The 25,225-nt window shown below is 45.0% G+C and overlaps 1 protein-coding gene across 1 annotated transcript; it reads right to left on the bottom strand.

The window, feature by feature from the left end:
• Positions 1-3,465: 3,465 nt before the first annotated feature.
• On the bottom strand, positions 3,466-23,431 carry nuak1b (NUAK family, SNF1-like kinase, 1b). Its single transcript, XM_084168303.1, has 7 exons — positions 22,162-23,431; positions 16,224-16,344; positions 12,869-13,020; positions 11,700-11,765; positions 11,316-11,435; positions 9,552-9,684; positions 3,466-8,213 (listed from the first exon to the last, which is right to left on the bottom strand). The coding sequence occupies exons 1-7, from the start codon at positions 22,450-22,452 to the stop codon at positions 7,126-7,128; spliced, it is 1,971 nt and encodes a 656-aa protein (XP_084024429.1). The 5' UTR covers positions 22,453-23,431; the 3' UTR covers positions 3,466-7,125.
• Positions 23,432-25,225: the final 1,794 nt, after the last annotated feature.

The raw sequence follows: 25,225 nt of genomic DNA, 5'->3' as shown, positions 1-25,225 counted from the left end.
TGGCTTTTGATTTGGCCCGAGGGAGAGAGTTTCTACAAAACTGTTATCTGCTGTTGACACTTAGCCCTTGTGTTCCGTGAGAGCTTGTCAAATGTGTGAATGAAATGTGGAAAATCTAAAGGAGGGACCAAAACAAACATCCGCTATTTTAATTTCTTCTTCAATCAACTGCTGTACATTTATTCTTCCTGCAAAGTCCCCTTCAAACAACTGACATACTGTCCACAACAGTAACGGTTTGTTTAATCTATTAATCAATGCTGCTCTACATTCATTGTTCTTGCAGAGTTCCCTAGCATTGTAGAGCATCTTCCTCTATGTTTTACTAGCCTTGTGGAAAAGATTTGGTCCATTGATGTAGTTGAGTGGCATGCAGTGTGCCTCTCTGCACAGAGAACAGCTCCAACGGATCTAAGCAATCATGAACAACAGGTGGGCTGGATGCCGTTACTTCCACTGCAAACAATTTGCTTTGAAACCCAAAAAGCTGATCCAAGACAGGAAAAACTTCCCATTAGTGCTGCTTATTTTCTGTTCATGGACCACACAAGCGTGCGCATGTATGCATATATAAACACATACACACGATTGCACGCACACACACAGGCACACACACACATGGCACATCCTCTTCGGAAGTCAATCATAATAAACAACATGAAATCATACAAGCATGTGTCTCCTCAAACACACACAGACACACACACACACACAGACACACACACACACACGCACACACACACACACAAACTGGATCCAGAGACAGAAAAACCGACTCATTTGCACTTTCTCCTTTCCTTTCTTCTGGGTCTGTTACGCAGCTCTGGTGGAGAGAGAGGGCAGAGCAGAGCAGAACAGAGCGAGGATCTGTAATCAGAGCCCCGGGCAGTCCGCCGTGCCCTGGGGCTCTGTAGTGGTTTGAGAGCAGGCCAGACATTCCTGAAGAGATCGCCGCCCAGACATCCAGCAGCAGCCAGTCAGCACCGAATTCCAGAATAGCAGCGCCCCCGCTAAAAATGTTCCTCTAGACAGGAGAGCCAGGGTGCAAGGGGGACAGGACCGGGCGCAGGATGGGGGGACAAAAGAGGAGAGAGGAAAGGAGAGGGGATGGAAAGGGATGGAGGTTTATTCCATCTCCATTCACAATGTTATCACAATGGCTCAGAGGGAAAGGAGCGCCGGGGAGATCTGAACTTGTGACCGGCGTGTATACAGAGTGGCCTTCACTCACACACAGCCCCTAGCTCCTTTTAAAACAACGTGTCAGCTATCTGAGGAACACACGCTCTCCTGTACTCAGGTCTGCTCTGGGCACGACCCTGTGTTTATTTTTCCGGCTATGAACGGGCAGCTCGGTTTACAACACCCACCCTAAAACCCTAAATGTGGAATATCCTGACGGCTGCCTGCAGCAGCAGCCAAACGTACCAAGGCAGCACTGACTAGGCCAGATCTCAACTGCTGTTCTTGCTCTATTTGCAGAAATTCTCCTCACTTGCTCTCATTTAAAACCGTTTTTTCTTCAGCCTAAAGATGAGTCATCTTAACAGAAGTATTATTTGCATTTTACATAGATTCTCTAACCTGTACGTAGCAAATTCCTCTCTATGGGATGTATTTTGTCCATTGCAGCTTAGTTAAATAGAGTGGAAAAAGCAGTGGCCTCTTTTGACTGGACACTCCAAGGCAAGCTGTAGTAGGATCCAATCCCTAATGTATAGTATGTCGACTTCCATGTCTCCCAGGCAGAGTCAGGGTCAAAGTAAAGGACCGGATGGGGGGTTTGAGTCTGGATATTGGGTCTAACCCCCTCCCCTCTCCTTCCCATCCATGGGCAAACTCACAGGCTTACCTTAAACAGAAGGGGGGGGGGGGGGGGGGTGAAGGGAGGTAGTTCAGAAGGTCTGGCAGCTGCATTTTATTTGAGGGTCAAAAAGTGAAACAGGTTTTTCTGAAGAAGCCAGAAGAAAAAACTATTCTTTGAAACTCAGGTCATATCAATGTCAGGGGTGTAGTTATAGTGTATAGTTCTGATTTGAACATTGCAGCTTTAATCCATGCTATTGCTGACTGTCTGTATTATTTTACGTAGCTGATGACAGACATCAGATTTATTACATAAGTGCCGTATTATTCCTTTGTACTCTAAGTACCTAGCTACAGTTTTTTGTAGCTTCCTATCTCTGTTCTGACCTGCTATTCATTTCGGGAAACCGTTGGCTGAAAACTGTTCCTAGTGCAGCTCTGAGGTAAACCTGGCTCACAGCCCAACCTCACTAAAACTAAGGATCCTAAAGAGCTGCTCACTCTAGTTCTATATTCTCCCTCCGAGGCTTTTCCAAGCACACATTATGGAAATTCAATGCCAGGAATCTAGTTACAAATTAAAAAGACTGATTAATAGCGGTGTATAATGACTGGTTTAATTTGTTACAGTGTTTTCAGGGCCCAACAGTTTATGAAGCACAACACCTATAGCAGTAATTATGTGTGAGACTAAAAACTGCTGGAGGTACAGTACTTGTTCAGTACTGTAGATATAAACATGTGACAGATTATACCTTATATACTGTAGATATCGAGTAAGCTAGCTACCTAGCATGAGATTTGGTTAGGAGTCACTTTAGATATACCATGTTTCTCTTCCTGGGCTTGTTGCCCTGTCTAGTCTGGACAGCACGAGCCAGTGGTGCCGTCCCACACATCAGCACCAAAGCCCAAAGACTGCTTAGCTACAGCCAGACCAGCCAGCCATCTACTACTCCCTCTTAAAGTGGATCAAATTAACCTCACAGCAGAAATGTTCTCCCTTGACAACCAACCGATTCTCTGTTCTGCTCTCAAAAACAGAAACTATTTTTTCTCCCCAAGACACACACACACTCACTCACTTTCTTGTCTGACCTTGAAGTTTCTCGGAGAGATCCCACTGGGCACAGACGTTCAACGTCTAGTTTTGATTTACATTTGGTTGAGTTGTCAACTAATGTGAATTCAATGTGAAATCAACCAGAAATGTAGGTTAAAAGTTGGGTGAAAAAAAGCCTAAATTCCCTTACGTTGATTACTTTTTGTAAATCCAATCAGTTTTCCACTTACATTTTAGCAGACGCTCTTATTCAGAGCGACTTACAGGAGCAATTAGGGTTAAGTGCCTTGCTTAAGGGCACATCGACAGATTTTTCGCCTAGTCAGCTCAGGGATTAGAACCAGCGACCTTTCGGTTACTGGCACAACGCTCTTACCCACTAAGCTACCTGCCCACTTTGATTCAATGTCATCACATTGAATGTTTTGGTTGAAATTACATCGAAACAACGTTGTTTCAACCAATTTTTGCCCAGTCGGATTCTACCAATTCCCAAAATATGCAAGTAGATTACAGTAGGATTTTAATGCCAAGAAAAGCAAGACAGACATAAAATGAACAACACAGAACACACAAAGTCAGACACGAAACACAACTTCTTTGACGTGATCCATTTATTTCAGTTGGTACAGTACTACAGTAGAAGGGTTGTAGTAGAGGGACACATGAAGTTTGGTTCCTCACCAGGAAATGTCTTAAGACTTATTCATATACAATGAAATTAGATTGCAACTCCTTAAACAAATACTTGACCAACGCTTTCACAATGAAATGACACATCATCACTCCCCTAATGCTGTATCCCAGACAATGATATATCTCCATTTATGTCATCAACACATTCCCAAGCAGGCCAAAGCATGGACAGAGTAGCTTTATACATCAAATGGCTTAATCACCAATAAATACAAGTATAAAAAACACCTTGATAATAATTATCATTACCAAAAAAAAAAAAAAACATGATCATAAAAGATAGCAAAGGCACTCAACTTAAACCACCTTGGCAGTCCAGGTTCACCAACTGATACCAAATAAAAATCATAACCATGGCAATAGCCAAGAAAAATTATGAGCCGTAACAAAAATAATACTTAAATAACATAATACTATTATTATTATTATTGTCTTAATACCATTATCCAGTCAAGTTTTCCTATGATTAGACTTTCTGCTACTAACTAACGGATATGCACCAGTTATTTCCAGTTTGGCAGATAGAGTTTAATCAGATTCTTTCCATTGTTTTTTCCTGATATCACTCCTTAGATTAGGAATTCCCTGCTTTGGTACAGATGGAGTCTTACCATTACTTATTTGGGGTCAAACAAGGGGTTGTCAATGTGATGGCACGTACAAGTATGTGTTTATCCCTGTGTTGCTATGTGTTAGCATTTTAGAGAGGTTACTGTCATAATAATAAGACATGTGTACCAGGTGTACCAAAACAGGGGAAACATTCAGATCCCACTGACGTCAGATCAGTCCTCTGATCTCTTACGGCCAAACTCAGGGAAGAAATACTTTCTGCCATAACATAAAGCAATATAAAGTTTCTATATTTTGGAGAATCAAAAACAGAAGCGTAATGAAACAAAATACTAACATAGTATAATTTTATCACTGTAAATCCAGTTGACAATAAAAGGCAATACAAAGGGCAATAAAATGCAATATAATACGGAACGGGTCTGTCGTTTCAATCAATACCCAGGACTTTGCACTAGCGGACCTTTGACAACATTCAACATGTTCATTCTGTTGCTTGGGGGTTGCTATAGTTTCCCATACACATATTCTGATAATATATCGGATGTATCAGTCACAGATCTGCCGCCCCATCCCAGGATTGAAATGTGTTGCACACCAAGGCCATTCTAAACACGCCACACAAACACGTTCCACAGAACACACTCAGCCCATGACACAAGTTGCTTTAAAAGCCTCTAGCGTTCGGCCTAAAACAATCTCTTAACACAAAAGTAAAAATATAACAAAAGCCTGTCAGGCTACTATTGTTGCAAAATGAATTCATTTTCAGATGAGGTTTCCCATCTATGGTTAAAAGTTCCAAGGGCACATACAGTACCCAATCTATTTCATCCCCTGGATCATTAAAGCTTCTTCTCATCTTTGGTTTTTTTTAAACGTTCATTTCCTTTCTTTCTACTCAGAACTCACTTTCTCTATGTTACTTTCACTAGTCTACATACCTGTTTCCTTCAACTCTTTCACCCTTTCCAACAGGAAAGGCCTCTCAAATCTCACCATCACCAAGAACATTTCTCTTTCACTCCAACACTTGTTTCCCACTCAAATCTCTACAACGCTCTCCCTCTCTCGTTCACTCTACCATTATTTTTCTCTCTGCTACACGCTACTTTCCTCTAATAGAAACAATAGCTGGCTAATTATGCTTAGTTGACATAATTCCCCTGTACACACAGCTGGAGGCCCGACAGCACACACCACAGAACCCACCTGCCAGGTACCGATAACATCTCCTGCACCAACACGTCTCCAGCCATTGTCTGTGGAATGTGCTGTGTCATCAGAGCTCTGAAACAAATCCTCCTTCTTAGCCCTTTGTGGAGTGGGAGGGGGTGCCTGCGTTAAAAATTAACTAGACTATAACATCCACAAATAACAACCTGAGCATTGCGTGGGTCTACACATGACGTACACTCTTAGAAAAAGCTGTGCTATCTAGAACCTAAAAGGGTTATTCGGCTGTCCCCATAAGAGAACCCTTTGAAGAGCCCTTTTTGTCTCAAAAGGGTTCTACCTGGAGCCAAAACGGTTATCCTATGGAGACAGCTGAAACCTTTTTTCTAAGAGTGTAGGGTTTCTTTGTCATTTCCAGCTGGTATGACTCTGTAGCCAAGTTATGCCAATTGAGAGAGAAGTCCTCAAACCAGAGGCAACTCCAGCACTACAGACAGACAGACAAAACAACCACAGACATGGCTGTTTATTTGCCAAGGACATTCCAGGGCTATGAGAGGGCATCTGAGCCATCTACCTTCACTAAGGTGAGCAGCTCCAGACCCCTCCAGCTCACCTGGCCAGGCCGTGTGTTCAAACCAAATCACCAAACTGCTGACACATCTATGGGGGAACAAAAAAACAAGAAAGTACTGCACGAAAAGGATTGTTTAAGACTCTGTCATCTCTCTGGGCTTGGTTCTTGTTCCTGACTGCGTTTTTTGGGGAATGGAGATGGGACTGTTTCATCTCAACTGCCGTTTTAGGTCTGTGTGACCCCTGACCTGTGACTGTGTAAGGCTATAGGCTGCTGTGTGTTCCATTAAGGTCCTGGGTCTCTCTCACCACGTTCACATGTATACGAATCAAAACAGTACAACTGGTGACAGGTTGGCCTGGCATCCATCTCTCTCCACTTTCAGGAAATGACATACATAATTTTATATGGATCTAAAAGGCACTTCCTACATATTCCCTAATATCATATGCTCATATATAGGACATGCGCTTTTATGGTGATATACATAGCTGCATGTTTTACATATGCAGCCATATTAATATATCATGTATACATGTTTCATTTTAATGGGTAACATAATAATTACATATGTCAGTTCCACACAAAGGGTTGGAGACATTGAGCTTTGGACTCTTCCAGTACTGCCAGAACCCACCAGTTTTCTATTCAACTAAAATCTACGCAAATATGAATAAATAATTAACATTGTCAGTTATTTTGGCGCAAGACCCTGGTTTGTTTTTTACAGGAAGTAAAAGATCACAAAAACCTGCTCTGTGTGAGTTTTAAGGTGCATTTTTAAACTCCAACTCAATTCATGGCTCGCTTCAAGAGCCAACCAGTTTCTGATTGCTGCATTTGTGATTCTAACTTGCCTTTTGCTGAATATGTAAACATTTGAACACAGCAAAGTCTATGGGCGGATGGAGGAGGCAGGCTGGGTGGCATTCTCTCGTGCCAGTTGTTTTTCTCTCTACATCGTTTGAAAACCCTGCTAACTGAATTTCCTTTGACTGAGAAGTGCATAACAGTGTATGTATAATATAGTTTCCAACAAGGATTAAATTCCCGGTAAGAAAACTATAACCTCCCAAAAAGTGTAGGTAGGCTATCCCAGCAACACACTGGTCAATTGTCGTCAATGACATGCACATACATGAACACACACGCATACACACCAACAGAGACAGATGTTATAGCATCAGCTTGGCCACCTGGCTGCCTCCTCTCTTCCCCCCCGGGCCCTCCTCGGCTAGGTGAGGTTGCTGCTGATGTCCAGGGCTTGCTGGTACACCTGAGTCATGTCGTCCAGGTCCCCCAGCAGGGAGAAGCTGCCGTTGTCCCCTGGGGACCCCAGCGCTCTGGGGGTCCGGCTGAACTTTGACCCATGGAGCGGAGGGGCCGCCTGGAAGCCCTTGAAGCTGGCCAGCTGCAGCAGGTTCTCGGCTGACACGCAGGCCCTGATGTTGGGGCGGTGTGGGGCGATGGGGGGCCAGTCGGGGGACAAACTGGGGGACAGGACGTCGTCCTCCAACACCATGCTGGACGGACGGCTCTGGCTACGGGACAGGCCTGAGTCACCCCCCGAGGAGGGCTCCCCGAGAGCACCAGCTGAGGGAGGGCCGCTGTAGGTGGAATACTTCCCATTGCGCTTCAAGATGCCCTTCCTCCCCACCACTCTCCTAGGAGGGGAGTTGCAGGCGGTGACCAGGGACATGGTGGCGCCCCCTAGCAGCTCGGAGGACTCGCTGCGCTCCGGGGAGGAGTAGTACCCTGATTCCCGTTGTTGGTTGTTCTTCAGGATGCCCTTCTTGGGGAGGGTGGGCACCATCTTAGCTGGCGAGCCCCCTGCCAGGGCAGGCTCCTCCTCTTCCTCCTCTCTGTCGGGGCTAGAGCAGCCTGCTTCTCCCTCGGCTGGCCTGAGCCCCATCATCGCTCCACCACTCCCCAGCTCCACCTCCTCCAGGCTGGGCGAGCGCTGCTCCTCCGTCACCCTGGTCTTGAGAATCCCCTTGGGCCTCTTCAGCCCTGGCTTGTCCCCCTCCACTCCACCGTGGGGCCCATCCCCCACTTCATTCTCCTTCTTGGACTTCTTGGGACGCTGGCGGAGGACCAGGGGCAGCAGGGTGGTGGGTTTTCCCGGCCGGGGCTCGGTGCGGTTCTGCCAGTCGATGAAGCGGGCCAGCATGGGAGAGGAGGTGCCGTTGTCCCGTTGTGTCTCACAGTCGCACACGCTGCTCTTACAGCCCCAGTTGACCCACCAGTGGTTGGCGATGTCTTCCACCGTGGCCCGCCGCTCTGGGTTCACCATCAACATCCAGCGGATCAGACCGCGGGCATCTGGGAAGGGAAACAGGAGGGGAGCAGAGATTAACATTCTGTTTATGAGCACAACAGGGGGCATGTATGATCGGGTTACATTTCAGTGTTTTCTTTTGCTACAGAGCATTCATTATCTAATAATAGTTCTACTTAGTCGGGAATGGTCAAATTTGATGGGGGTGGGGGCCACAAAAAATCTGAAGGGCCACATTGTGAGCAAAACATTTTAGTGGCCCCCCTCTTGACAGCGGAGAGCAATGTACTGTAAGTTTTAGAGCACATTTTGTGAAATTGTACACATTTTGTCATGTGGTGTAGAGAAAATGTTGCAGTTTTAAAGCAAGTTTGCTGTAATGCTACACATTTTGCCATGGGGCAGAAAGCAGATTTAGCAATTGTATAACTTATTTCATGCAATTCTACACATTTTGCCATGGGGTGGAGAGAAATGTTTGTAGTTTTTAATATGATATCTGAGTGAGACTGACTAACAAAATCAATTACCGGCCGGTAATTTGACCATGATTACAAGTTTAGATATCTGGCTGCTAAACTAATTTAGCAATCTAACAAATTTTTGCTGACATGGGCTAATTGACTGACTATCAGTGACTGACATAACAAGAAAAAAACTGCTGATGCACAACCAAATTTCTAAATTGCACCTTGTGTATTCTACTATTCTAACTCGCAACAGTAAGTTGAGACCCCGACTGAGTTATTTATTTTTTGTGGGGGGGGGGTTGATGAGAGGGCCTTCAAAAGGGGGGCCGCAGGCCGCCAGTTGCTCATCCCTGACTTAGACAGTGTATACAATCTTACAAAAAAAGGTGCTATCTAGAACCTAAAAGGTTTCTTCGGTTGTCCCCATAGGAGATCCCTTTGAAGAACCCTTTTGGTTCCAGGTAAACCACTTTCCACAGAGGGTTCTACATGGAACCAAAAAGGGTTATCCTATGGGGACAGCCATAGAACCCTTTTGGAACCCTTTTTTCTAAGCGTAGAGGGTGTGTGGATAGAGGGAAACTAGATCTTAGACTGTGTAGGTTGAGTCACTTTACCCCTACCTACATGTACAAATTACCTCGAATTTCCTGTACCCCCACACATTGACTCGGTACCGGTACCCCCTGTATATAGCCTCGTTATTGTTATTTTATTGTGTTACTTTTTTACAATTTTTACCTTAGTTTATTTAGTAAATATTTTCTTAACTCTTTCTTGAACTGCATTGTTGGTTAAGGGCTTGTAAGTAAGCATTTCACGGTAAGGTCTACACCTGTTGTATTCGGCGCATGTGACAAATACAATTATATTGTATTTGATTTGATTTGATTTGAGGGTCTTGTTCTGCACCTGAGGACTGGGTGGGCTCTCTGTAATCTCCATTGCTTATCTGGCGGATGAGGTTCTTGTGGTCTCCTCCATCGAACGGCATGGTCCCATAGACCAGGGTGTACAGCAGCACCCCCAGAGCCCAGCTGTCCACCTATAGCAACACACACACGTGTCAATACATAGGTCGCTACACAGATCAGGATCAGGATCAGATAGACTGAATGTGAGAGATTAGTCAGTTAAATCAGTCACTGGAGACGCAGTTGAAAAGGATAGGAATCTCACATTTCCCTTTTCCAATTTCCAGTAACTGATAAATGAGGCTCAATGCCATTACTGGGTTAGCAACAGATTATCAAAACATTAACAAGGAGCATACTGTATCTGAACTGGAACGACGTAACTATGGTGTAGCGACAGCTGAAACACTGTAAGCACCGCACAGCTATACCATATTGCTCTTGGCCCCACTTTCCATCTCCATCCTCTCAGCCATAGAAACAGTGATAAACACTAGTGTGGAGTCGGGATTGTGCCAGTTTGTTTCCATTTCTCCCTCTGTCTTACTTTCTGTCCACTAACCTAATGCAATGTGGCTTTCTTAGTAAATGGGTTATGTAAGACCAGTGTCTGGGGCATGGAGGGTGCAGGAGGGGGGACAGAGAGGGGGACGGAGGGTGGGTAATGAGTCTAGCAGAGATGGCAGAGCTGTGATATCCTGGCCCTGACAGATCTCAGGAGACACACTGCCAGCCACTGATTAGCCAGATGTCAGCCTTTGGAAGGGAAGGACAAGACTCCTGGAGGAATGTGGCTGTTGATGGCCAGGGGGGTATAGCCAGCCCAGCGCTGGGACTGAGGTCTGGGACTGGCTGTCAGGGACTGACTGTCAGGGCACAGGAAATTAGATAGGGCTGCCCCGGCAGCCCCACACTGACTGGACTTCCCCTAGGGCCAAAGCCAGGAATGTCTCACCCTGGAACCGCTCTTTCATTGGTTAACTGACTGAGACCTCTCCTCCGTAATTGGTCGGCTGGCAGGGCCGCTGGGAGGGTGAGACGGGGCGAGTGCCATTGTTGTGTTCTGTTTTTGTTTCCAGTGTTAGCTGTAATTTGTGGATTTTCCGCAACTGGGTTCTGTCATTTTAATTTGCAATCTCTGTGGGGGTTTTTTGCACAGTGAATTATACAAAATTGAATGGTTGGACTTTTTATAACGCACAACTCTTCTTGCAATTCGGAAAACGCCCTGAAGAACAATTACCTTGGAATTAGTCAATAAATCGTTTGGGGCTATTTTGTTACTCTCTCTCCCTTTTTCTCAACTAAACAACTTCTCAGTCCCACCCATCCTTGGCAGTGAAGTTCCTGGGCCTGTCTGTGTAACTCCTAAAGTCCGGAAGTTTAAAGTCTTCAAAGGGAGCTGAGACACCATCTGAGGCCTCCCACTGAGGATGTGAGAGTTGCTGGGAATAGTAACTGACTGGGGAGTAATCCCATCAAAGAGGAGACCTAATGCCTCCACCCACCCTCCCTCCTTCACTTTCTCTCCCCCTCCCTCTCTCCCGCCCTCCCTCCTTCCCTCCACCACTCTCTCTCTCCCTCCCTCTCTCTCTCTCTTCCTCCCTACACCACTATCTCTCTATTAGCTCTGGGACTCCCACCCCACAGTGCCAGGTCCTGGAGATTAGTAATAACTTCTCCCAGGGACAAAAGAAAACCAGTCTGTCTCATTGTGTCCGTCTGTGACCTCTGACCTGTGTGGTGCCTGCCTAGTGCCTACCTCTGGGCCGTGGTAGGGTCTTCCGTTGACTATCTCCGGTGATGCGTAGAGAGGGCTACCACAAAACGTCTGCAGCAGTTTTTCCTTATGGTAGAGGTTGGACAGCCCAAAGTCAGCAATCTGGTGGGGAGACGGAGACAGAAGAACATAGTGGTTTGGTAAAACATCATAACAAAGGTCATTAAAAGTCTCATGGCACTGACAAGGTGACATAACAAAGGTCATTAAAAGTCTCATGGTACTGACAAGGTGACAGAAACCCTTCAAGCACCGGCATATCTAAACTCTATTCAAAGTTACAGACTCTGTTAAACATTTACAGACTCTGTTACAAGGTTACAAAAGCAAGGTCTGTAGAGTTTATTAAAAATGACTCTTTCTTACCTTAATGTTACAGTTTTCATCCAGTAGCACATTTTCCAGTTTCAGATCCCTGTGCACCACCCCATTCTGTAAAACAAACAGTCCATTAGTTGGTTCTAGGTTGGTACAGTAGAGGGCCATTTGTTTGCAGTTCGCTCGGCTTGCTGATGGTGTGGTGATTTACAGAGACCAAACTCCAGTGTTGCTCTCAGGGGATATAGTCAGAGTGGGCCAATTGGTCTAGTACTGTTTAAATTCCCTGCCTCACACTCTATCGTCTTTGTGTTGACATCTGCAGTGATTTTCCCTCTAACGTGTCACAATAAAAAAAGAGCCTGTAATTATGGACTCAGATAAATCATGTTCTCACAACAGCCCCGGATTAAATAGCAACTATGTAGTTAGTGGCCCTTTCAAGGCAGGCATTAACATGTGGTACACACAGGGACAGGAAACACATGCAGCCATTTCAGATCTGGAAGTGATGGGGTGACTTCATTACAGCTGTGGCTGGGTTCTGTTTTGTGCTGTGTGTCTTCAGTTGGTTAGCAGTGACAGGGAACACTTGTTCACATGCTTCTGATTGGAGAGGGGGGAGGTGGCTCTAATCAGCCCTCTCACAGTACACCTCCTTCCTGTGTCAGTCAACCACACTATATCACCCCACCCTACACCATGCTACTCCACCCCCAAGTGCGGTTGCCTCTAGTGACTCATCCCAATACACTGTGATTGTGGGGCTCCCCCTATCTATGCTGGGGAGATGACATCATCCTATCCCAGCTGTAGAGATGATGACTAGGGGGGAGCCCAGTCAAACATCCACCCTCTCTGGAGGACCATGGTTGAATGAGGGGAGTGGAGGAGAGGGTGTGGGCTAGGATCCATTCTATGGGGGGGTGGAGATAATGGGGTGTCCTGGGGGAGCTATTGGGTGATCCAGGGACATGGAGACATGACAACAGATGAGGGCCCAGGGAACCAGAGCCGAGACTGGGACTGCTCAGTGCACTATGGGCAACACTGGCTTGCGTTAAATCTGTCCTCCCTAACACCAAGATGCCAAGAAAAGCATAGCTCATACTGCTTGACAACGTGAGGGATATATACGGTTATATTCACAAGGTTCTGATATTTCGCCCTGCATCTGATTTGCAGAAATATGTGTGTGTTGCTCTGCAGAATCTTACCTTGTGACAGTGGTGCACGGCAGAGACTATCTGTCTAAAGAAGTGTCGTGTCTCTCTCTCGCTCAGGCGCCGGCGCTCACTGATATAGTCGTACAGCTCACCCTTACTGGCGTACTCCATCACAATCACGATCTTGTCCTTGTTCTCAAACACTGGAGGAGACAGAATAAGTAGAATGGACACAGTCAGCATGGACACACAGACAGATACCATCTGTTTCAAAGCAGAGATTTCATCACAAAAACATTTGCGGAAAAACAACTAACTTCATCGTTTCAGTGGACAGTATTATGTTGAATATCATCTAAATGAGAACCCCTACCAGATTCAGAGCAAACTGGCTGTGTTCAAACTCCAGAACACGTTGCATCTCGGCACTGCTCATACGATTACATTACATCACTACCAACCCCACCTCATGTGTCTGGCTTGAGTCTTAACAACACTGCTGGGAGGGAGGGGGTGTTTTAGTAATCAGCCAAACCCCTTGGAGAGGAGAGGACATGAGAGGACATGGGAGGAGAGGAGAAGAGAGGAGAGGACATGAGATGACATGGGAGGAGAGGAGAAGAGAGGAGAGGACATGAGAGGAGAAGAGAGGAGAGAAGAGGACATGAGAGGAGAGGAGAGGAGAGGAGAGGAGAGGAGAGGAGAGGAGAGGAGAGGAGAGGAGAGGAGAGGAGAGGAGAGGAGAGGAGAGGAGAGGAGAGGAGAGGAGAGGAGAGGAGAGGAGAGGAGAGGAGAGGAGAGGAAGCGAAGGAAAGAGGTTAAATAGAAGATAAATACAGGAGGGGGCCTAGTTAACCAAAGGTCCATAGTGTCTTCTTGCCCTGACCTGGACAGTAAATCATCAACTTCTCATCATGTCACTAACTTTCACCACTCTCTCCCACATTCCAAGCCCCCACACTAAGCCCTATTCACATGGAGAAGAGATAGGAAGCCTCAACGCCCTACAGACTAGACACAGGACAACCTGTTCCACCACTATCTATCTAGCCTCCCATGTATCATTACGCCTACAGCCAGGGCATGTTGCCGTGCCAACAGCAGTGCACCATGTGAGGGATGAGAACTGCCAGTGTATTTTCCCACACAGCAGGGGCTCCAGGGGTGGAGGCCTAGTCACCGCTCTCTGCACCCATGAGCGAGCACCTTCACAGGCCCACCCCTCCCCTCTCCTTCACCCTCCCGTCAAGAGAATAATCCTATGGTAAAAACATGTTGATGCTGATTGATGGTAACCCTCCCTGATTGTGACTGTTCCGCCGGACAGGGCAGGCAGCACGGGAAGCGGGCCAGCTGTCCTGGGGGTCGGATCTGATTGGCTGACAAAGCCTCGACCCGGGACGACCCTTCCGGCGAGCCGTGGCAGGGGTCCGTTTGAGAGCCAGCCCCCCATGATTCAATGGGATAATTACCTGGTTTACATAACGGAGGCGTGTTATCCACGGCCCGCTGGGCTGGGTCCCGCTAGCTAGCTGCCCCTCCGTCAGTCACTCATTCTTTCTTTGTTCCACGGCCAGCAGGTCTCAGATCACACTAATTAGCACCTATTGTCCCACTGCCCTGGACTTTGCTTGGCCAGCTAGGGCTAGGCCTCTGAGCTGTTAACATGAGAGTTAAGCTAAATCGCTACCTCAGCTGAGTTAGAGGACAAGGAAGTTACAAAGAACATTTACCTTGTGTGTTTAAATGTGTGTTGTCTGAAGTGAGGCCTTTAACATGAACATTTAGTTCTTTGTCTTATATTTTACAAGGAGGGTAATGCACAGTACTGATAATGCAGTGCTTTTTCCATTCAAACCAGAGAATGAGTCGGAGAAATCTTCTTAAAATCCTCTCTTTTCTAAACCAGAGGGAGGTCCTTGTCAGGCTCGTTTTGTAGCCTTTAAGTTTGCTGGGGAACAATGGCATTACACAAAACAATACACAAATAGCCGTTGTGAATACTATTTCAATGGAATGGACCATATTGACTGCTTCAGGAAGACTTCTCTGGAAATTGTTCCTTTAAAATCGAGTTATGAGGTTATGAATTATGCTGGAAGTGACAAGCAAATGTGCTTTAAATGCTCGCAGGCATTATTTTCAAAAAATTAATCAACGCTGCACATCTGTTTCAGCTTTGTTTCACACAGGCAGTTAGTTGTTGACACGGGTGTTGCCGGATACACATATGTGTCTATACATTTGCAATGCTATTCTGGGCGGGCGCCAGCCCACAACAGTAAACAAGAGAAACACCAGAAACCAGGCAACCTCTCCAAAGAAATGACTGGCAAGGATTGGTAGCAGACAGTGGGTCTGAGTACATGGCACACACATAGGAGGGAGCAGCACTCCAACTCCTTATAAGCTAGTTTATAGAAGTGTTCTCCTAATCAGCCTCTCAGACACACACAAACTATGTTAAAAAACAATAACCACAACACTCACTGTTGTTCCCATGACAAATGTCACTGTTTGACTGTTCGTCACCAACACGTGGGTCGATGAAGTTTAGCAGACTTTGAACCCAATCAAAGCAGTCATAGTCAACCGGTTTGGGCAGTGTTGTTAAACAATGTGGCACAACAGAAATAGGCATTAGGAATGAGTCTGATGTGACTCATAGTTTAACTGCCCTTTGAAATGGCGGTTCATTTGTGGTTCAAACTTGGATTGGAAAATGTAAGATAATACCACCTGCATCAACATTCTCTGTAAATCACAATTCCCCTCTCAAACGGAGGTGTGGGGTCAAGCCAAAAGAGCAAATATGCAACACAAGATATGAGTGAAGCCTTTGTCTGTTGGAGGGTTGTGGGACAGATATACTGTATATGGATGTAGCTTTAGCGTGAGCTTAGGGCCTCTCCTCCCTGTGCATATCTGTGGAGTCAGGCTCAGGGTTAGCCTCCTCTCTCTCTCCCGCTCTCCCTCCTTCTACTATCCTCAGTCTCAGTCTGGCTCCCAGCTGGAGATCTCTCCAAGTACTAACAGATGTATGGCCCTGAGACCACGGAAGACACAAGAGGAGACCTCTCAGATGTGGGAGAGAGGCAAACCTCACGGACACCCCCCTGACACACACACGTGCACGCACGTATACACACACTCTCTGAAAGACACCCACACACACACACACTTGCAGTCATACACACACACACACACACACACACACACATACACACACACACACTGGATCTACTCACTGGGCTCAGACAGAGAAGAAAAGATGAATAACATCCCAAAACCGAGGTCCAGATCGGATGATGACATCTGCTTGTCATAACATGACAGTCTTACAGCAGCACCAGGCAGGAGGAAGGAAGAGATCAAGTGCTATGTGTGTGTATAGACAGACACCCACCTTCATAAATAGAGATGATGTGGGGGTGTTTTAGGGACGACATGATCTCTATCTCCCTGCGGATGTGAACCATGTCCTGCTCATCCTTGATCTTCTCCTTCCGGATGGACTTGATAGCCACCTGAGGACACAGAGGACAGACACGTGTTCTGGTCAGTTGACGTGGACTAATGTGTAAAATCATGAGAAAATGACCAGTGGAGTGGGCAGGTCAATCAAACTCACTAACAGATTGTGATGATAAATCAACACAGGTCAAACCAAGAGTCAATTCACCCACACAGCATATACATTTTAGTCATTTAGCAGATGCTCTTATCCAGAGCGACTTACAGTTAGTGAGTGCATACATTTTTATTTTTGTCATACTGGAATCGAACCCACAACCCTGGCGTTGCAAATGCCATGCTCTACCAACTGAGCTACATCCCTGCTGACCATTCCCTCCCCTACCCTGGGCCAATTGTGCGCCGCCCCATGGGTCTCCCGGTCACAGCCAGCTACGACAGAGCCTGGATTCGAACCAGGATCTCTAGTGGCACAGCTAGCACTGCGATGCAGTGCCTTAGACCACTGCGCCACTCGGGAGGACACTCAGGAGGGAGCAGCACTCCAACTCCTTATAAGCTAGTTTATAGAAGTGTTCTCCTAATCAGCCTCTCAGACACACACAAACTATGTTAAAAAACAATAACCACAACACTCGTTGCAGACAGCTCGTTGCACGTACATCAGCAGGGACATTTGGACAGCCAGAATGTTTGCTCTGTTGACCTTCACAAAATACAGTATGTCTTACATAACATAATCTAAATGAACACTCTTTGACCCTCCTTCCTAGAGCCCCATAGTGACCCACCCATTGTGACCTCTGACCTCTGCTCTCCACTCAGCCAGTCAACCCAGACAGGAGAGGCACTGAGACTCAGTCATCAGAGGCTCCTGCTGTGTAATTCCCCGTCTCTTAAGAGGAGAAAATAAAGGTGCTCTTGGCGAAAAAACAATGTGGCACGTGGTGCAGTAATGGAGGACTCCTTTGTACTGAGTGTTCACCCTGGTATTAACAGACAGCTAGTGCTAGGGGCTTGGTCTATCTAGTCTGTGATGTGTGTGGAGTGGGGCGGGGGCGACTCCCCCTAGCCAGACTCCGGTCTAATGGACATAGGTAGAACATCAAGGAGAATAGGGTGTTTCAGTGCTGTGGGTTTCCATGGCAACTGCAGCTCGGGGCGGTGTGTGTGGATTGATGAGCTGAACCTTCTTAACAAGCCTGCGAAGACATTACAGTAGATGCAAGTGCCAAACAAACACATTTTCAGGCCAACGTATCGTGTTGATTTACACCATCCTGCTCACAAACACTTACACATGTCGTACAGTATGTAGGTCTACACCCACATCTATTGTAAAAACTACAAACCAGAGGCCTAAGGTCAAGGGTGGCAGGTAGCCTAGTGGTTAAGAGCGTTGGGCCAGTAACCGAAAGGTCGCTGGTTTGAATCCCAGAGCAGACTAGGTGAAAAATCTGCCGATGTGCCCTTGAGCAAGTCACTTAACCCTAATTGCTCCTGTAAGTCGCTCTGGATAAGAGTAAAAAATGTCAAGTCAACAGAGACTCCCCCTAATGCTAAACATACATGTTTGAGCCCCATAGACTATCCTTACTACTGTATTCATTCAGCCGGTCTCTGTTTGCTAGCCTATAGGGAGGACAAAAGCTTTCCTTACTAAGAGAGAGGTCAATTACAGTGGAGGCCAATTCTACTCCAGGGCCAGGCAGCAGTAGAAACCACACAGTCAGTGTGCCAAGCTAATTACTGTGTAAATTCATAAAAATAACCCAACCGAATAACTTTCTTCATCCAGAGAACGACTTGATTACATAGAATTAAAAGAAAGATGTAAATATGAACAAGTAAAGGCCCTGTTTTGTTTCCACACGCTGAGTAGCAGTCTTTAAGTCTTAGTTAGTCACTGGTCTTTATTGGTTAAGTGTTGTACCTCCACTGTTTCGTGTGTTCCATTACCTCATGGGGTTATCAACAGCATTAGTACTGTATTCACTTCATGCCAAATCCTAAACCATGAGAGGGAACGTAAATCCCCAGTCTGTCTCTATGTGAAGCAGGACACTGCAGGTCTGTTTTTCACTTTTGCTGTTTTTAATTTAAGGGGTGTTCTTTCAGTTCCTATAGAAATACAATACAGGACATACTCTACTTGGAGATGGTCATGTATAAATACACAAAGGTTTATTTCTGAATTAATTTTTTTAGGGAGTACACAATGGTCTTACTGACATGACCCTAAGTCATGGGTAAAGTGGTGTGTGTGGTTTAATTTTTAGAGAGATTTGTGGACGACTGGACAGCATGTACTTCCTTATTGCAGATAGTACAGTATCAATAGATACTGCCCTTTGACCCTCATTATACTGTACGTTTCAAGTTTTTAATATCACATGCATGAGTACAGTGAAATGCCTTTCTTGCAAACGCAAAACCCAACAATGCAATAATCAATAACAATGTAATACTAGAAAAAACACACAAGAAATAAGAAGAAATATGTCAACCTATTAGAGAGACAGCCTTCCAACAATACAGAGAGCAGACAAAGATCCATCCATCCCCCCAGGCTCGTCTCTTATCCCCCTGGGACCCTGTAGTGGGTGGGGTCATTAAACACGCAGGCCTGTGTATCATCCACCTGCCAGCTGGCTGACTGGCTACAGTACTGCAGCCCTGCGTTTGTCTTTAAGTGGTGTGCTATTACTGTCAGTCACACAGATGGCTGCCCTACCGGCCTGGCCCAGCCACCCTGTGCCAGGTATAGTCCTCCTCTACAGGCTGTATGCTGCAGTGTGTTTGATGTGAGAGGCCACGCTCCGCTCCACTAGAGCCTGACAACGACCTGCGGTTTCTCAGCCCATTAAAATAGATGAGGTATCCATCACAAGTTCCCTTTCTCTCTTAAGATCATGTTCATTTGTGTGGATAGAGAGAGATATTTTGTGTGTGTGTGTGTGTGTGTGTGTGTCAGGGGAGTTGACAATAGCAGGGAGGACCCTATTATTGATTGAGAGAGCTGAGCCATCTGTTTACCACAGAGCCAGAGTGAAGAAGAAAAACTGCTGATAACTGCACAACTACAGCCCATAACAGTGAATCTCAGTAATTTTCTCCTCCCAGTTAATCCCCAGTGAATCCATTGTTTGGGGGTGAGGTAATCTAGTGCTTTAAACTCATATGAATGTGACTTTCTAACCCCTTAAGTGAAGCCCACCATTCCCATTATGGTGGGTTTCCCTGTCTTTAAACTGCTCCCCTCCTCCTACCTTCTCATCCCTCCCTCTGCTTTGGACCCCCACACAGGATATTAACTTTCCATTCGTGTCTCATTTCCTGCTGGGGATGGCCTTTCATGTGTCAATGCCCACTCTGGGCCCTGCTGTCACCACAACCAAGGCATCTCCTCCCTCACACACACATTTTAGTCATTTAACAGACGCTCTTATCCAGAGCGACTTACAGTTAGTGAGTGCATACATTTTTCATACTGGCCCCCCGTGGGAATTGAACCCACAACCCTGGCGTTGCAAGTGCCATGCTCTACAAACTGAGCTACAGGAGGCCTACGCATGTAAGCACACACACCCTTCTGTCCTGGCAACATCTACAGCATAACAACCACACGTGCAAGAGTTAGAATCAAACCACACATACAGTAGTCAAATCAAACTACACATACAGTAGTCAAATCAAACTACACATACAGTAGTCAAATCAAACCACACATACAGTAGTCAAATCAAACCACACATACAGTAGTCAAATCAAACCACACATACAGTAGTGATATAAAACCACATATACAGTAGTCAAATCAAACCACACATACAGTAGTCAAATCAAACCACACATACAGTAGTCAAATCAAGCCACACATACAGTAATCAAATCAAACCACACATACAGTAGTCAAATCAAGCCACACATACAGTAGTCAAATCAAGCCACACATACAGTATGAGGACACAGATAAACCAACTTGCCATCCAAAGTGAGCAGCCGACAAACACAACAGAAGGTTGTGCAGACTCTATGTCTACAGGCTGTCAAACTTTAACACATGCACTCATGCACCCCGACATCTAATCAATCTCTCTTCAGTGATAGTCCCACACACACGTCATCAGTCTCTTCTCAATCTCTTTGCCCTTCTGCTCTTCTCATTAGCTGCAAAGGAAGCCGAGGCACGCCAGGGAAAGTAATACAGGCAGGGCCAGCAGAGGGATTCCATAACAGTCTCTCACCCTGTTGCTATCTCTATCATATGGACACTAGGGGCTCTTTAGGTCAGGGGTCGTGTACACTCTCACAGCACCATGCCAGACACACGTGCCCTGGGGCCACAGTCTGCACACCCTCTCTATCTCTGTTTGGGTGCCTCTGAACTGAATGTACTCAAGTGTTAATTTACAAAGGGCCCATGGCCACTTCTACTGGTAATAATGTTGTGACACATTCAATGGCAACTGTTCAGGTTGATTTATAATTAGCTACCACCTAGGGTTCCAGGGTCAGCTCTGCTGCCTGCTATTTGAAGTGGAATCATTAAAGGCTGAAGAACAAAGCCAGGCCAGGCTCACTGATACATTGACATTTTAATCATTTAGCAGACGCTCTTATCCAGAGCGACTTACAGTTAGTGCATACATTATTTTGATCAGGCACTACCATCACTCCATAAATCTCTAGAATGATGTCAGGGCATGTGGAGATGGCAATGACATACTAAGTGGTAAAACTGTGGTTATTAATGGGATATAACACAATAGCCTTAAAAAAAATCACCAAATGTGACTAGGCTTTTAAAAACAGACCCAAACAGACCCTGATTTTCACTTGAACCAAGCTGTTTAATGAGTTGGAAAACTTGCTATAAGGCATTGATGCCATAAAGCAGTGGCACCTGCCAGGCAGACCATGTGAGGGAGCTATTTGAGCTATGGGTTTATGGTGCCAAGCATGCATGTGCCAGGAGCTATGGAACACAGAGGGACATGTTGACCCGACTGAGTTTCCCCCCTGGCATTCTGAATCTGAACACACGTAAGGAAATTTCCTCTCGTTCTGCCAAAAGGGGACCATGGGTAAAATTCTGCAGCACATAGAAATATCTGAAGAGGTGAGGTACATGGGTCTCCAAATATGGTGCATGAGGGCAGATGGTGAGCATTCAATGACATGCTGCAGTCCTCCAAGTCATTGAGAAACTCGAGGAACTTGTTGACCAAAACAACACCAAGACACAAACAAAAACAAAACAGTTGAGGGACATTGGTAAAAGGGACACAGTCATTCAGGCAATTATTATTTTAACATGCAGTTAAATTATTTCAACAACATCAAAAATAGGTGTTATTCTAGGCCAGCTCTCAAGTTTGAGTTTGCCTCTTAACCTTCCAGCAATAAATGGCACATTCCAGCCCATTCAGTGTGAGTAGGCTGAAGTATCTTGGAGGAGTGTTGGCCTGTTTCAATGATGTGTATCATTGAGGACAGCGCGTGCTAAAGACATTCCCAGGGCCTCTAGGGCCTTATGAGCACGGGGGAATTCCCAGAGGGAAAAAAAGATGCACATGCCTAGAGCTCAGCAAAGAAGCTATTTGGGGCCTCTTTGTTGTAGCTATGTCTCAGGATTGGGCGTCTCAAGTCTGTAGGCTTAAATTACATAGGCAGCCAAATTCTGATATTTTTTCCAATAATTGGTATTTTTATCAGATATTTTCTTGATCTGATTGGTCAAAAGACCAGAATTGGCTGCCTGTGTAAACGCAAGAAGAACTTTTACAGATGTCTCAGGCATACAGGGTTCTTGAAACCCCTATGCGTAAAGAGTGTTTAAAACCCCTATGCATAAATAAGTGTCTCACCTCTCTGCCGGAGTGTCGTTCAATTGCCTTCTTGACTTTGCCATAGGTCCCTCTTCCGAGAGTCTCGAGCAATTCGTAGCGGTGTTTCAGGTTATGCTTGTGGTGGTGTTTCTTGAAGCCTGAATTTCTCCTGCTGCCATCGCTAGCTGCCGGTGTCTCTGCCATTGAATGACCGGCAGGTAGCGATGGAGGGGACAGGTCACCCCTAGATAGTTTCGCCGCTGAGGTGAGGGTTTGTTTGGCCTCAGGACGGGTCAGCCCTCGGTGGGCCGAGAGACAAGCTGTTTCCATCTCTAGGGAAGTATTCAAACTAACTTCCCACAGTTAAATATCTTAAACTAAGCTATTTGTTACAAATATTTATACTATAGTTATACTTATTATAGGCCTAATAATAGTCGTAATAAATAAAATAAATTACAGTGAATAATGCGTAAATATTATATTAATGAACATAGAAATTATTCCGATTGTCTAATGATCACTCCCTTTGTTAATTCTTCTCTAATCAAAGAATTCTCTCCATATCTAGTCATCCATTTGTCGCCTTATAAGAGTGAGTCATTATTATACGATTAAATAAAAAAGCAAAAGGTTATAAAGGAGACATGTGACATCACCTGTCTTTACGCGCCTGATACATAATGCAATGCATATTATACATGTTTAACTATAAAGGTATATTATAGGGCTACAGTCCTCTAAATATGTATTCAGAATTCGACAGACGAATGCATGTCGAAAGCTGAATCCACTTTCGATTGTATGTCTCCTCGGGTATGAACAATGGTGCTCAAAATTGAGCAATCCAGAAAGAAAAAAATATTTAGGTTATTTCAACATCAGGCTATTCTATTCTCGTCATCCGTGTAGTAGCCTATACTGGCATTATTATCTCATAGTCTTTCGTTTATTCTGGGTCGTTCACATAATCTACCGTAAAAATGCTGCCAACATCGTTAACTCACAACTAACAGGCGAAACCTTCAACGTCATTGCCTCCGGAGAAAGCAGCGACGAAACCGGCGTTCTGGATGAAGATGACCCTCATTTTGTCGTCAAACCAGGTGTAACGTCATTCAGCTGAGCTCTGTGTATGGCGCGAGTGCTCCATGCCCAAGTCGACGTTGCAGATGCGCTATGATCGGATATGTCAAGCACAGACGTTTTGATGATTGCCATTGTCGTTTTGCTCTCCTTCTTCTTGTGCCCTTCTTCTCCCTTTCTCTCTATTCTCTAACGTGAGGGGCTGTGGATAAGGAATGTGAGACGATCCGAGTCCGGAGGCGGAGTTACAGTCCTCCTCCTTCCTTCTCTCCCACTATGTGCTCTCTGCCTCTTTCTGTATTTTGGACTGTTGCTGCTGACTGCTTTTTCCCTTGACAGAGGCTGTGGAAGTATAGCCCTGTTTTTGGCCAGCTACAGTCATTTTACTATAGCCTAATGACTAAACTGTATTTCAGACACAAAATATTATATAAAGTCATAATAAAACCTAAAATCGTAATAACCTGCCAAGGAATATCACCCTACCTGCCTTTCATTCATTATTTTAGCTGTCAAGGTTATTAGAGTGCAAGAGAACATTTGTTTTGAATGGCAACTCAGGTTGAGTCAGTTAATTATTAATATTGCTGAAACCTTTATGAAGTCACAGGAGGTCCATCACTTTCAAACCAATATTTTTTCCATTAATAATACATCCACTGCTGTTACTGTGGGACAGTCTATAAGAGCCAATGATACTTATGAACCAGGAAGCAAAAACAGAAACACGTATCCAATGTTAGGTTTATCACTAAATAAATGTTATGCATTCATTCTCTGGCATGACAATGACAGATGACAGGCAGTAAGGCACATTGAGAATCTGGCTGTGCAGAATTCACAATTCACAATCTAGCTCAGTGTTGCTGTCATTCCCTGGGGATACCACAGTATGTATGTTATCATTGTGCAAAATGAATTCATGTTTGCATCTGGTTCTACACAATACATTTCTATCTGAGGGTTCTGTAATGTTGCATACCCCTGAACAGACCTACTATGCCCAGAGAGACTCATCTCACTTCTGGTCCTAATCTAGACCCAGACTCTGAGACATTACCAGGTGATGACCTGATGCAGCCTGCAGCTCATTGGGTTTACTGTAATTGCTCTTGTTAACGTTGGGTTGTGTATGGTGTAATTTATACACTAATTAGAGAGAGGGGAAGTTTATGTCAAACCTCATCTGATTAGAGTGACCTATATGATAGCAGAACACATTTCAAACATTTGTGGTATTTTGTTTATCTCTAAACATGGTCATTGGAGTATCCATTTATAGCAGCACTGACTCAGTCAGAGATGTATATTTGATATGAAGCAAAGTTGGCCTTTTTTGCACTCAGGCAAATATTTGTTCTTGGACAAATATAATGTTCATACTGCCCTCTAGTGTGGAGAGGTATGGAGACATCCCATAAATTCATAAAGCTTTACCAAGTCAACCAAGAGGACAAAGTCTTAACAGTCATATTATTCTCCTGACACAATTTATTTCCAAACAATAGCAGCAGTTCCAAATAAAAATATATTCCTCTCCAGTAGGGTTATTGATTTATGAATTTATGATTTTAGAGTTCCCAGCTAGTCAGAACCCAATGAGTTAACCATCAGACAGACGACGGTGGCTGCCAAATAGCCATAAAAGTGGATTCTGGGCAGCACCTGCGGAAATACATCTAATGGCTTCTACATAAAAGAGATGTTAATCTGCTTGTATTTGTCACAGTTGCGTCTAGGAACATATTTACCCCTATGTCATATTTTTTAAATAATATTCTCTAATCAATAAACTTGTATTTTGTAGGTTACCCCATGTAGGTTATAGCCTAGGACAGTCAGTGACAGATGTCACTATAAATAATTTCCATAACAGTGGAACCTGTTTCCATGTCAGTGTGTTCAATAATAGTAGGCCTAAGCTATGACACTATACATAGCCCTGTTCCAAATGTCAATTTACATTCTCTGCGATGTACCCAACCGAAAAGTTATAAAATATATTTATAAAAGACGT

This window comes from Coregonus lavaretus (assembly GCF_964263955.1).
Source record: "Coregonus lavaretus genome assembly, chromosome: 9".
NCBI lineage: Eukaryota > Metazoa > Chordata > Actinopteri > Salmoniformes > Salmonidae > Coregonus > Coregonus lavaretus.
The sequence above is the reverse complement of the archived record's forward strand: the minus strand, read 5'-3'. Positions and strand labels throughout refer to the sequence as shown.

Bases quoted from the DNA above. Each gene is read 5' to 3' on its own strand.
- nuak1b (XM_084168303.1), bottom strand. From the start codon at position 22,452: ATGGAAACAGCTTGTCTCTCGGCCCACCGAGGGCTGACCCGTCCTGAG. The intron at 13,021-16,223 runs GTGGGTGTCTGT...TGTCTCCTCCAG, and splicing joins CATCATCTCTATTTATGAAG to TGTTTGAGAACAAGGACAAG. The intron at 11,766-12,868 runs GTAAGATTCTGC...TTTGTTTTACAG, and splicing joins CCGTGCACCACTGTCACAAG to AATGGGGTGGTGCACAGGGA.